Below are 13930 nucleotides of genomic sequence, written 5' to 3' on the forward strand. Positions count from 1 at the left end.
TAGCTTATCTCTCCATGCTTCAGGCTCTCTGCCTTTATTCCTGATGAAGGGCTTTTGCCCGAAATGTCGATTTCGCTGCTCCTTGGATGCTACCTGAACTGCTGTGCTTTTCCAGCACCACTAATCCAGAATCTTCTTCCAACAGCCTACTCACAAAATCATGTTACAATCCAAGGAGAATGCCCACTATTGCAGACAGTGTGGCAGAACTGGTTGGTGCCATCAACCACACTGTAAGCTTCTGACATTTGAAGCAATTATAGAAAGCAAACACCACAGAATCAGAGCAATATACTGATGATTCTCTTTCACCAGCAATAGTTTAATAAAGAATGGTACAAACTTGGGAGTGAACTATTTGATTTCCCTAACATAGGCAGTAGTGAAGGAGGAGACATTTAGGATCCTTTAAATAGCTAAACAGAGAAGTGTTGCACAATAGTTGCAATTTGATCCCCAGAAATCAGGTGATCTTTCATTATTATCACTGCAGTATTTAAATCAAGAGACATAACCAACTTGACCACCCCAAACCTTATAAGGAAAGGAATAAAATACAGCTGCTAAATTAAAAGTTCCCACCTTGATCTTTTAGAGTTTGAGCAAGAACAAGACCATCCTCAGGAAATTTGGCAATACTGCTCCCTGAAGCATAATACACTGAAAAGAAAACAAAAGCATTTCAGTAAATCATACTGTGAAGTTCCACACAAAGCAGTTTGGAGACTGCTTCTCTTGCACTAGAATGTATTGATGGAGTATATAGAACAACATTTCAAACATTTATTTAATGTTGTGCTAAACCTGTACCAAACTGGTTAGTTTGTGTACACTTAGCACTACGCAGAGTTCTGGTGAGATTATAAAATAGATCTAGATAGACTAGAGAGAGGGCACAAACATACCGAAATGCATGGGTAGACATATCAAGAGAAGTTTGATAGGCTGGGTCTAGGAAGGCTGAGGGGAATCTAATAGAGGTATTTAAGATTGTGAAAGACTGACAGAGTGGACATAGAAAAAAATGTTTCATCTTCGGATAAAGAACTTAACTCAAAGCCACCAATATTGGATAGCCAGCATAAAATCCAATTGGGACATTCAAAGAAACTTCCCGGCTTAAGTTAATTGTCTACATAAATAATGGAGGCTAGACAGACATGAAGGAAAAGGGAACAGAAGATCACAATGGTACATTTGGATGAGGAGGAAGCTCTAATGAGGCATACACTTCAGCAAGCACTAATTGTGCTAAACAGCCTGTTTCTGTGTTATATGTCTAAGTATGGCATGGTGGCTCAGTGGTTAGCACTGCTGCCTCACAGGGACCCAGGTTTGATTCCAGCCTCGGGTGGAGTTTGCACATTCTCCCTTTGTCTGTGTGGGTTTCCTCCGGGTGCTCTGGTTTCCTCCCACAGTCCAAAGATGTGCAGGTTAGGTGAATTGGCCATGCTAAATTGCCCATAGTGTTCAGGGATCTGTAGGTTAGATGCATTAGTCAGGAGTAAAGGTAGAGTAAAAGGGCAGGGTGGGTCTGGGTGGGTTACTCTTCGGAGGGTCAGTGTGGACTTGTTGGGCCAAAGGGCCTGTTTCCACACTGTAGAGATTCTATGAAAAAATGTAAATCATATAAATGAATGTTGTTCATACAATGGCATGGCTTTGTGTACAGAACGTGCATGCCCAAGAACTTACATCACTGACATTAATTTCTGCACATTAAGACCTGAACCTTACTATCCCAGCACTGGTGTGACCATAAGAGTAGCACCAAATCAACAGAGAGCTTTCAAAAAGTGTGGCAAGTGTCTTTGACAGAGCACAATGACGAAAAGATTTTGAAACAAAAACAAATTGCTGGAAAAACTCTGCTGTTTTGAGGAAGGGTCACTGGACCGAAAACATTAACTCTGTTTTCTCTCCACAGATGCTGCCAGACTTGCTGAGTTTTCCCAGAAATTCCTGTTTCTCTTGTTGATTTCCAGCATCTGCAATTCTTTGGGGTTTTCTTTGTAAATAAAAAAATGGTTTCTTTGGGCATGGGAGTTGGAGAGAGAAACAAAAGGTCAAGATTTGTCATAAACCTCCTGTTCGTTCAACCTCAAAAAACATCATCTATGGATTAGTTTGCTGCTAGCTTTGGATATTCATACGATCTTTTATATTTTATGTATTTTTTACATTGTGCATGTTATATGAAACAATCTGAACTATAATACTGCAGCCATCTCAAAGCAATACAGTTAGAAACATACTGTCATGATTTGCCATGCTGAAATCTCCTTCGTATAAGCCATCACCGAAAGCCATGCCCCATACAGATAACAGGTCATTGAGTGCTGGGATGTTTGCACCTCCAGTATCTGGCATCCACCACTGCCTATGACAAAGAGACGAGCACAAAAGAATCATCAGTAGGTCATGCTTTAATTACTTAATTCAAACTAACAAAAAAAGCACTAAAAAATACCTTGTATTCCAACTCATTTTTTCACCTACCTTTTTAAGACCATGACAGCTTCTAAGTTATACTCAAAAGTTACCATCAGTCTGGCAGCATCCAGTATTCATTTTCCATATACCCCTGACAGCCATTAAAATATTACCCTCCTATTAAATCATACTTGTATCACAGCCAAATGTGATTCTGTTTGCATTCAACATTCACATAGGATTACTGGATATTGAAGGAAGGTTACTGGACTCAAAACATTAATTCTACTTTCTTTCCACGGATGCTGTCAGACCTGCTGAGTTCCTTCAGTAATTTCCATTTTTGTTTCAAAGTCTTTCATCTGTTCAACTTGTAAATCAAGATCAACTATGCTTAAAAATATAATAATTGATGCCAGCAAATTTCTCAACACTTATTTTCAATTCTCAGGTTAAAAGGAAAGCCTTAATCCGTGTTAACACATAATATTAACACAATTAGGTAAACAAGAGGTTCCTTCAGAGCAAGTCATATTATAGGACTACAGACATCAAATAAAAATCCTCAGTTTGAGGAGGAAAATCTTCACTCAAATCACCGGGATTATTTTATGATCAAGTTAGTAGAAACTAAAGTTTTGGCATTAACAATCTGTCTAATGCTAGAATATGAGGAATGCGAATATTTAAGTACTAAAGGAATAAGCATCGATTAGCTAAAGGGCCTTCAGTCACCATACAAGAAAGAAAATGCAAGAAGTCCAAAAAAACTGTTTCAACACCATTTAGAAAAACAATACAATATTACAATCGTTCTAAATTGATATCTCTTTCTCAGATTATATTGCCATGAGCTACTTTGTTCAAAGGAGGCAAGAAAAATACAAGATTAGATAAACCACAATTAGCTTATACCTTGTATTTTCATCATAAAATTTCACTTTTCTCATTACAGATGTGTTGTACCAATCACTGAAGACTATTACAGAAAGGCCATTATCAACATCACGTCTCAGTTTAGTAATTTCCTCAGGAAAGTATTCTTCTTCACTATCTACCATTAACAAGGTACCTGCAGGGGTTAAAAACAACATCTGTTCATAGATGGAATGTATCTCAACAGTTCAAATGACTACATTAAATTGGCTTAAAATGCAGATAACCAAAGAACCACTTTCAAAGTAGCTCAGATCTTGGCAGAATTACAGCTGGGGCATTCCTCTGGCTGAAAACTTGGTCAAACCTCAAAATAGTTTCAGAGAGTAGACCAAAAATATTCACCAGAACAGTGTCTCTTGGAAAAGGCTGTGCAACCAATGCTTCAAAATAAGACAAACTGAATATTGTTTACTTTGCAAATACTTATTTGCTACTTTTGAATGTAATTGAACCGTGAACTTCACCTTTCAGTAGTCTACGCAGTAAGCATAGACTTAGGACACTACTCTGAGGAACATCTGCATTGATGTCCTCGGATCAAGGTGATTGGTCTCCAACAACCACCTCAACTCAACCACATAATCACGTATGACTCTCTATTAGTAGAGTGCTCTCCCCCTGCGAATTTCCATAGAGTTCAATTTCACCAGAGCTCCTTATTGCCAAGTTTGGACAAATGCTGCCTTGATGTCAAGGCCAATCAATCAATCTCATCTTCCCTCAGGCTCAGCTTTTTTGACCACGTTTGGACAACGACTGTAAGGAGGTGACAAGCTGAGTGGCCTGAACCAAAGCTGAGGATTAATGAGCAGGTTCATGCGAGTGTTGCTTGACGACACTATCAATAACACCATCAATAAACTAATTGACGATCTAGAGGTGGTTGACAGAGCAATAAAAAAAGTTGCATTAGATCTGTGCGTTGCTTTGCAAAGACATACCTTTTTAATTTTGAGGGGAGGGTGGAAGTCAGTTAACTCACTTGACTGGATGGCTGGTTTACAATGCAGACTGATACCAATAGCACGGGTTCAATTCCCACACTGGCTGAGGTTTTCATGAAGACCATATCTTCTCAACCTTACCCCTCGCCTGAGGCAAGGTGAACTCCAGCTTAAACTACTGCCAGTCATCTCTCTCCAATGGGAGAGCAACCCTGTGATCTGGTAGGATTAGGACAACTTTATGTACGAAACAACAGTCGATTTGTGTTCAGAAAGCTGCTATTAACGCTATGTGATAAAAATCAGATAAGATGTATCTGGGCAACCTTCAACATTGTTCGGCACATCGCAGCACAGTAGTTGTGCTAGAACAGCTTGATTGGGCTGCAGTTATTTCTCAAGCACAACTCCTCAATATCATTGCTGGAATGTTGTCAGGGACCATAGTTTGTAGGATCTATTGCCTTCAGCCATTTTTTGAAATCACATGGCGTGAATCCATTTCTAACGTTGGGGCGTTCATTAGAAGCCTAGGTAGATTATCCACTTGTGTTCTGGCTGAATGTGATAGCTCCTGGCCAACATTAAATCAATAATAGGCACACTAATGGTGGCGGTTTCAGAAAATGATCAAATTCTCTCTTGCTGAAGATAGTCTTTGTTTAGTACTTGTGTGGTGTGAATATTATTTGACACTTATCAGGTATGTTGTCTGCCTCAGTATGGAGTTAAAAATCACACAACACCAGGTTATAGTCCAACAGGTTTGTTATTGGAGGAGCGCTGAATAGTACTGAACACTGCAGTGAACATTCCTAGTTTTGACCTTAGGATAGAAAGAAGGTGTAAGCAAATAAGAGTTAAATGTAAAATGTACCATACTGGCTGGCATCAAAACAGGTGATGGGTGCTCCAAGCACCTCTACAAAATACCCCATGCTTCGCAAATGCTGGTACATATCCCGAAAATTGGTGTGCACGTGGTCACCATTCCTAAGTGAAAGAAATAGGAAATGAATATTCGATCAGTTTCTTTCATTGTTGAAATCTCAAATTTAAAATGTTTTGGAGAAGTTATAATAATACATAGTAGAATAGAAAGGAGACTGTGAAATTATCAACTGTAAAATAACCAGCAGCATAGAAACAGAAACTTCACTTCCAAACTAGTTTACACCGTGGGATCTTTGTGGGTCACCTAATCTAACTTGGAATTAGGGCTGGAAGTATTCTTTAAGCGTGATTATTCTTAAAACATGTTGGTACCAATAAACTGAATAACCCTTTCAATTACCAAGTTATCCAAGTGGATCACATCAAATATCTCCTTCCTTTGCCAAAACCACTCACTAAGCCAGGACCCAAAGCAAAGATAACATCTACCTTTTTTTTCCCACCATCAAGTCTCCTTAAACTATTCATCTTGCTCTACCTAACCCAATCTTCAAACTTGTAAGGAACTCCGTCTTCTTCCCCTTCCCTTGGTCTTCCAGAGTATCCCCTATCAAAGCCCTTGTCAGATTTTTCCGATTTCTGATACATCCTCCTTCTTAAAACCATTCATATCCTTGAGATGCAGCTCCTATTCCTTCGATTCCATTACAACTAGACAGTTGCCAACCAGGCTTTCCTATCTGGCATCATCTTAAGCTGATATTTCAGGTACTACCTTCTACCTTTCAAAGTATCCAATGAGGGAGGGAAAAACAGAAATATAGACCATTTCTTAAATGGTGAGCCACAAGGGTGTTAAATTTCAAAGGGATTCAGGTATCACTGAAAATCAAAATGCTCGTATAGCAAGCAATTTTTAAAATATTCATTCACAGGCCACAAGCATCACTGGCTATGCTAGAATGTACTGCCCATCTCCAACTGCCCCAGAGAAGGTGGTGGTGAGCTGTCTTCCTGAACAGCTGCTATATTATGTCGAAACACCTACAGTGCTGTTAGGGACAGAGTTGCACAATTTTGAAGCGAAGATAGTGATGTAGTCCTGAGTTAGGCTATTGTGTGGTTTGCAAGTGGCTGTGTTTCCACCTCTCTGATCTTGACCTTCTAGATGGTAGAGGTCACTGGTTTGGAATGAACACCCAAAGAGACTTGGTGAATTGTTGCAGTGCATATTGCAAGTGGCAGACATTACCACATTGTGTCAGTGGTGTTGAAGGTGTTACATGGTTCGAGAGAATGTTGTTGTAGACTCAAAAAGGAGGCAGAAAAGGATCATTCACTCTGGACGTCTGGCTAGGATCGCTGCGAATACTTACCTTTTGCACTAATGTCGTGGGCTGCTGCATCATTGAGGATAGAAATATTTGCTGGAGAAGGCAGTTCCACAAGTTGTTTAACTGTCCATCATCATTCACGTCTGGACATGGCAGGCCTGCAGAGCTTATATCTAATCTGTTAGATGCAAGTCACTTAACTTAATCTATTGAATATAAAACCCAAAGTTTTTGACAGGTTGAATGTGGAAAGGATGCTTCCTTTTGTAGGAGAATCTCAAACTAAAGGTGACTGTTTACAAAACAGGAATCATCATTTAAAACACAGACCTTGGGTGGCAAGTCTTTGGAACACTTCCTGGGAAGGTGGTAGAAACAGACTCCTTAAATATTTTTAAAAAGGAGGTAGATTCATTCTTGTTAATCAAGGGGGTGAAAGGTTAGCTGGGTGAGGCAGAAATGCAGACTTAAGGCCACAATCAGGTCATCCATAATTTTATTGGACGGTAGATCAGGCTAGGGGCTGAACTTCCTATCCCTGTTTATATTGCACGTTGTTTATGCTTCATAGGGAAGACATGGTCCGGAACCAGAAAATAAGTCTGAGAATAAAGGGCAAGCAATTGTGGAGCGAGATGCAGAGAAACATCTTCACGCACTAGATGATGAATCTTTGGAGTTCTCTGCCCCCGAGTGTTATGGAGATTCAGTGTTTGAGTACATTTAAGAAGGAGATCAATAATTAAAAACACCAAAGTATATAAAGATAGAGCAGGAAAACTATGAAGATGATCAACCATGGTCTCACTGATTGGCAGAGTAACCTGGAAAGGCAGAATGGCTTACTCCAGCTCCTATTTCTCATGTTGTGCCATCCTTAACCCTCTATTACTGCATCTTCAACTTCCTTTGCATCATTAATGCCCTTGAATATACTATAGGTTCCAAAGCCATGTTCATGTTTGAAAATTTCTATCTGATTTCTCTCAACGTTAAAGCTGAAATTCAAGAAGGATAAACAACATTGAACATCAGATGCTGCCAGACCAGCTGTGCTTTTCCAGCACCACACTTTTTGACTCTGATCTCCAGCATCTGCAGTCCTCACTTTCTCCACTTTGCAGTGGTGTACAGCAATATTCTTACTGCCCTGCAGTCAAGTCAGTACACTAATATCTACTGAAAGAAAGCAAACCGTCTACAGCATTAGAGATTAAATTGTAAAAGTAAACTTGCATGATTAATTCAAGGTTTACTTTCCCAGGTAAACTCTGTCTTACTGGGCAGTAACAAAGCACTCTTTCAAAGCCATAACAAATCACTGCCTGCCAAAAGCTTTAAGGTTTACAAAATACCGTATCAACTGAACTGAATAACAGTGTGTGTTAAATTAGGAGTTTGTGCTCTAAGCTGTATTAAGCACTTTTTCAAATATGTGGATAGTGAACTTTTTAAACACAACAAACCATTCTATCAGTTTACATCATATACCTGTTTTCCACAAAGTTCAAATCCAAATGGTATATTACTTTCTACACATACATATTAAAACATGCAACCAAGGAACATACTCCAATTAATTACTTTTTTATTCATCTTACTACTCCTAGCACGCATTGCTTTTACAAAACTAGAGCTTTTCACTCAAAATATATCACAAGAACAGTGAGAAGAATAAATAAATGTGCAATGGAAGTCTCTTGGGGAAGCTCACCAATCTAAAGGATCGTTTTTCATGCGCAGGTTATCCCTTGGAAAGTAACCAGGTGGGTAACGCAGGTTGTGATACTGATCCCACAAAACTCTCTTACTGCGAGGTGGTGTCGGAATGATCTTCACCTTGACTGGCAACTTCACAGTTGATGTCATTTCATTGCCATTTTTTGACTTAAAGACAAGAGACAGGACTAGTTAGTATTACACACTCACATCCACAGAATGTCAACACTTCAATTTCAGGTAGCTTGGTAAACAAATAAAAATAGAAAAGATGGGATTCTAAATCTACCCAGTATTCAAAGTATAACCTCCAACATTGACAACTAGTTCCTGCACAACAAATGAGAGTTAAGTTACAAAACAGCATGAATTACTTATCAACATAACAGAGCTGACAGTCTGAATGGTTGAAGAGACAGTGACGACCACTTCACTTTCCCAAAGGACATTCATTTCGGTTTGTGCAAAATGCACAAACTAGCTTTAAAGAATGCATCCATAAACATTAAGCAGCTAGCTCATAGGCAATTTAGTGAATTTTATTTTAAATAATGAGTCAAAGAATTGGCAATTGATTGCCTCTTTTTATCTAACAGTAGAACTGGCTTCAAAAGCAAAAATAGGAAAAAAAAATTTAATACTGAAACTTAACGTCTTATTTTGATTCTTTAGTAGTAAATGCAGTCAGGAGCATTTTCTTTCTGGCATAAGGTGCTGCGGAAATATGAAATTCCTGTCCCTAAAAAGGCTGCAGATATTGGATCAAAATTTTCATTAATGATATTGACAAACATTGATGCAGTCAGGATAATGAGGTGAGGGGAGATGACCTGCAGATTAGCTAGGAATTAGATGATCTATTCCTGCTCCTTCCCTTCCACTCCATGTAAAAGTTAGCATTAGTATGTGCAAATGGATTTGGAGAAATCAAGATGTTCAAAATGTTTTGTGTACATCAAATTACTCTGAAGTAAAGCAACTTGCGTGGGAAATCTGCCAAAGCACAGACTTAACAAACTTACTTCAGGTAGAGTAGAATTTCAGTACAGATTTAAAAAGACATTTTGTTGCAGCTTTTCAACTTGCATCCCATCAAGACAATTTGCAAGAAAGCCAATTTGCAAGGGGGAAATAATCATTTATATTGAACGAGAGGAGTGTGCTGATTGGTTGGCAAGGGGATTCTGATTAGTAGGTGTTGCCATGGAGAACACAGCAGTTACTGAAGATTAACTTAACTGCCAGACTTTGTTTAATTTCAAACCAGGCAGCTTGACTCCGATTGATCAAGGCATTGCCCTGAGAAATGAACCAGCAAATGGCTGTCACCTATTTCCTTGAGGTGAAATAAAAAGAGAGTGTGCAGACATGTTCTTTCTGTCAAAAAGAACACTGACCTGTTTATTAATAATGTAGCTTTCCAGCAGGCCTGCACAGCAAATCCTAAATTAGCCGTCTGTATAATTTGCTACTCAAATCAAGGTTATCCAGCAAATGTCCAATGGCAGAAATAACATCTAATTATGGAGACTATTTTGCTGGCTTTGCAAGCACAGACTAGTTGGGTACAATGAGTACTTTGCTTGTGGTGAATAGCCAAAGGGATATGCTGTTTGTTAGGATACAACAGCCTTTGGGATATATGGCCTACATACCTGGCTTCACACTGGTACAGAAGTTAATATATCAGATTATTCATTTGTGAGATAGGCAGAATGCCTTTTTGGTTTGACAACACTATCTAACTAGCGAACACCACTCATATTGCATTGTAGCAGTGTGAATCTGGTGCTCAAACATTTGAACTAATTTCAGGTAGACAGGGAATGTTGACCTGTTGGGTGCATGATATACAGCTTTGACAAATGTGTCTACTGAAGGTAAGGGTCACAATAAAATTTTTAAAAATTAAGTTTTTAAAAAGTTCTAGTGAACACACAACTATATTTATTGTATGCTAAACTAAACCAAATAAACATTTGATTAAAAATGTACCATCACAAATTGGTTTGGAATTAGTTTTACAAAAGTAGGGTCACTGGCAAAATCAGTCCGAGGTCAATCTGAATAACTGGCTTTGCAATTTGTTGCTTCTGTCTTCCATCAGGTTGTCTGATAAGGCAACAGTAAATTGGGTTTGGCATTTAGAGACCAAACACAAACTTGCGGAAGAGTTCAGGGAACATCTCTGATCTGTACACACCAATCAACTCGCCTTCCTGTGGCCATCCACTTCCGCTACCCCTCCCACTCCCCTGAGGACATACCCATTCTGGGCCTCCTCCACTGCCCACACAAGGCCACCCACGAACTGGAGGAACACCACCTCATCTTCCACCTCGGGAGCCTCAACCTCACGGCATGAACATTGAATTCACCAGTCTCTAAATCCCACTTCCCCCATCACCGCATCCCAGATCCAACCCTCCAATTCAGATCCACCCTCTTGACCTAATCTACGTGTCTACCGTCTGTTCCATCTATTCACTCCAGAGGAGGATTATGTCCAAAACGTGAACTCTTATGCTCCTTGGATGCTGCCTGACCTGCTGTACTTTTCCAGCATCACGCTTCATCAACCCTGACGCTCCAGCATCTATAATCCTCACTTTCTCAGAATTTGAATTTCACAAAATTTACATGTTATAAATCTTACATGCCTGTAGATCAGTAAATAGTGCTGTTGCCAAAGTATTCTAAAGATCAACAGACCATTTTCAAAGGACTGGACTCAATTTTTCTGTCCCCCAATTGAGTATACGACTATTTTCAATGTTATCTAGTGGCATTCGAGAAGAGACTTAGGAAGTTATGCTTTAAGTTTGGTCTGCAGCACGAGCATTACACCAAACTAACATATTAGGCAACATAATTAAACGGAAAGACTGATAGATTGTGAGAAGTTTACAAAGTAAATAATATAGCAACAATCATTAGGCTATTTCAGCTTTTATTTTTGTTTGCAGGTCATGGTGATGCTGGTAACACCGCATATATAGCCTATTGCCAATTAAGTTGATGATGGAGGACAGCCTTCTTGAGCGAGCCCAGTTCAATGGTGCTGGGATATTCGTTCGATACACATCCTAATCAAAAGGCATGCAACTCCAAGATAATGGAGTTCCCATACCATTCATGCATGTTTTTTTCTGCTGGTACAGCTCACAATGGGAGGGGATCTTCTTTCAAAATAACCTCAAGAGTTGCTGCAGTGTATCCAACTGATAGCGTGGCCTGTGTTTGTCAGCCCTGGCAGAGACGGTAATTAGGTCTAGTGGAACATCTCAGTTCTCTATTCAGCAATCTTTAGATACAAAGAAACTAAAGCATACATTATATCCTCACTTACTTATGGGAGTTTTTTTTCCAATGGTGCATTTCTTGACATTCATCATTTGTTCATTTTTAGTGCTCCATCAGCAGATTTTCAGATAAGTATGGGTCATATTTTCCTGAATCTAGATAATATTTTAGTTTTATAACATACCAAACACAAGAGAAACCGTTGATCTGATAGACTTACATCATTTTCAGCTGGTGATGCAACAGTAACCATCACATGGCCCTGAGCAATGCCTTCCCATGATGCAGCTTTCTTGGTGACAGATATCGAAATAGCTAGAAAGCCAGACCACGGCCAAAGGACTTGGGAATAGGAAAAAGCGACCTCTATGTTGTCTCCATTCTGAGGTAAATACGGCTGCCAAATTGGCTAGAAAGAAAACATGAAAATCATTTAAAAAGCCTTCCAAATAGCTGATAAGAATCATCAGTAATTTATGAATGGGAAAGGAGGTAGCAAAAGGAAATATGTAATAGAATTCAGACAAAAGTTATGACAAATGAAAAGGGCAGCCCTAATTTCCACCCACAGGCAAGTCAGCTACTAAAATTCCTGACGAGTCACATAAAATAAGTATGGAGTTAAAAGATAACTGTTCTTGTTTCACAGTGGGTCTCTAATATGAAGTTAAGATGTTCCACTGTTCAGAGAGTCAAAAGCCAGACAATTCATTACTCTTTCCCAGGTCGTGTTGTCTGAGGCAGTGGGTCTGCACTCATGTTTGCTTTGAAATCCCCCAATAAGTAAGGTTACTATGCCAAAGTCCACATTGAACAGGTCTGTCACTATGTGGTGGAGCACAGCATTGCAACATGGATACTCATGAGGTTAACTGGCTCTGTTTGAGTTGGATGGTACAAGCGTGTTCTAAACTGTGGGATTCTATCATCAAGTATGTTCTGAAACTTGAAAAGGTTCAGAAAAGATTTACAAGGATGTTGCCACGGTTGGAGGAATTGAGCTATTGGGAGAGGCTGAATAGGCTGGGGCTGTTTTGCTGGAGCGTCGGAGGCTGAGGGGTGACCTTATGGAGGTTTATAAAATCATGAGGGCCATGGATAGGATAAATAGGCAAAGTCTCTTCCCTAGGGTGGGGGAATCCAGAACTGGAGGGCATAGATTTAGGATGAGAGGGGAAAGATATAAAAGAGACCTAAGGGGCAACTTTTTCACACAGAGAGTGGTCCGTGTATGGAATGAGCTGCCAGAGGAAGTGGTGGAGGCTGGTACAATTACAACATTTAAAAGGCATCTGGATGGGTATATGAATAGGAAGGGTTTGGAGGGATATGGGCCAGGTGCTGGCAGGTGGGACTAGATTGGGTTGGGATATCTGGTCAGCTTGGACGAGTTGGACCGAAGGGTCTGTTTCCATGCTGTACATCGGCAATTTGAATCCATGAATTGAAGGGAAAGAAAGGATCTAGGAGAAAAGACAGCATAATAATGACAGCTTAATGTGAAACAAAAACAAAGTGCGGAGAAACTTAGCAGGTCTGGTAGCACCTGTGGAGAGAGAAACAGAGTTAATGTTGAGTCCAGTATGACTCAACTTCCTGAAGAAGGGCCTGTGCCCGAAACGTCGAATCTCCTGTTCCCTGGATGCTGCCTGACCTGCTGTGCTGTTCCAGCAATAAAGTTTCAACTTTGATCTCCAGCATCTGCAGACTCACTTTCTCCTCCAGTATGACCCTTCTTTGGAACACAAAGGAGCTGGAAGATTCTGTTTTAATGTTAATGTCAGAGGTGCTGGAAGAGCAAGTGGTACACATGAGCATGTTCAGGACAAAAGACAAAGGCAGTGGAATGTTGGCAAAAGTGTGAGATACATTGAGTAGGTGTAAACATTAGCTGTGAAAAGGAGAAAATAAGTTGGCTCTGCCAACAAGCCAAAAGGACACAAATGAGATACGGCTGTAAGAAGGTGTGAGAATGTAAGCAAAATGGAGTACAAAGGTCATACTCAAATTCAGGAACTGCATATTAAACCCTAGAGGTTGTAAAGGGTCTGAATGGACAATGGGATGCTGTTCCTCCAGCATGCATTCAGCTTCGTTGGAACACCTTCAGGTCAAGGATGAAAATGTTAGCATTGGAGCAAGATGGTGTATTGAAATGGTAAGCAACTAAAAAGGTCAGGGTCATTCCTATGGCCAAAGTGAAAATGTTCTGCACAGGGATCAACCAGTCTCTGGCTTTGCCAGTGTAAAGGAGACATATTGTGAGCAGCAAATACAGTAGACTGCATTGAAAGAGGTATGCGTAAAATGCTGCTTTACTGGAAAAGTGGGCCTTGAACAAGGGGTAGGGGAGGAGGGAGGGAG

The 13930-nt window shown here is 39.9% G+C and overlaps 1 protein-coding gene across 3 annotated transcripts in view; it reads right to left on the bottom strand.

Moving 5' to 3' along the window:
* Positions 1-13930, bottom strand: part of mbtps1 (membrane-bound transcription factor peptidase, site 1) — a 139673-nt gene that overhangs the window by 22611 nt on the left and 103132 nt on the right. For all 3 annotated transcript variants that reach the window (XM_043707205.1, XM_043707204.1, XM_043707203.1), the window contains 6 exons: positions 11787-11975; positions 8259-8431; positions 5194-5309; positions 3349-3505; positions 2256-2380; positions 583-660 (listed from right to left, as the gene is read on the bottom strand). In XM_043707205.1, coding sequence (XP_043563140.1) covers positions 583-660; positions 2256-2380; positions 3349-3505; positions 5194-5309; positions 8259-8431; positions 11787-11975 — 838 coding nt within the window. The remainder of the gene's footprint in view (positions 1-582; positions 661-2255; positions 2381-3348; positions 3506-5193; positions 5310-8258; positions 8432-11786; positions 11976-13930) is intronic.

This window comes from Chiloscyllium plagiosum, chromosome 17 (genome assembly GCF_004010195.1).
Source record: "Chiloscyllium plagiosum isolate BGI_BamShark_2017 chromosome 17, ASM401019v2, whole genome shotgun sequence".
Lineage (NCBI taxonomy): Eukaryota > Metazoa > Chordata > Chondrichthyes > Orectolobiformes > Hemiscylliidae > Chiloscyllium > Chiloscyllium plagiosum.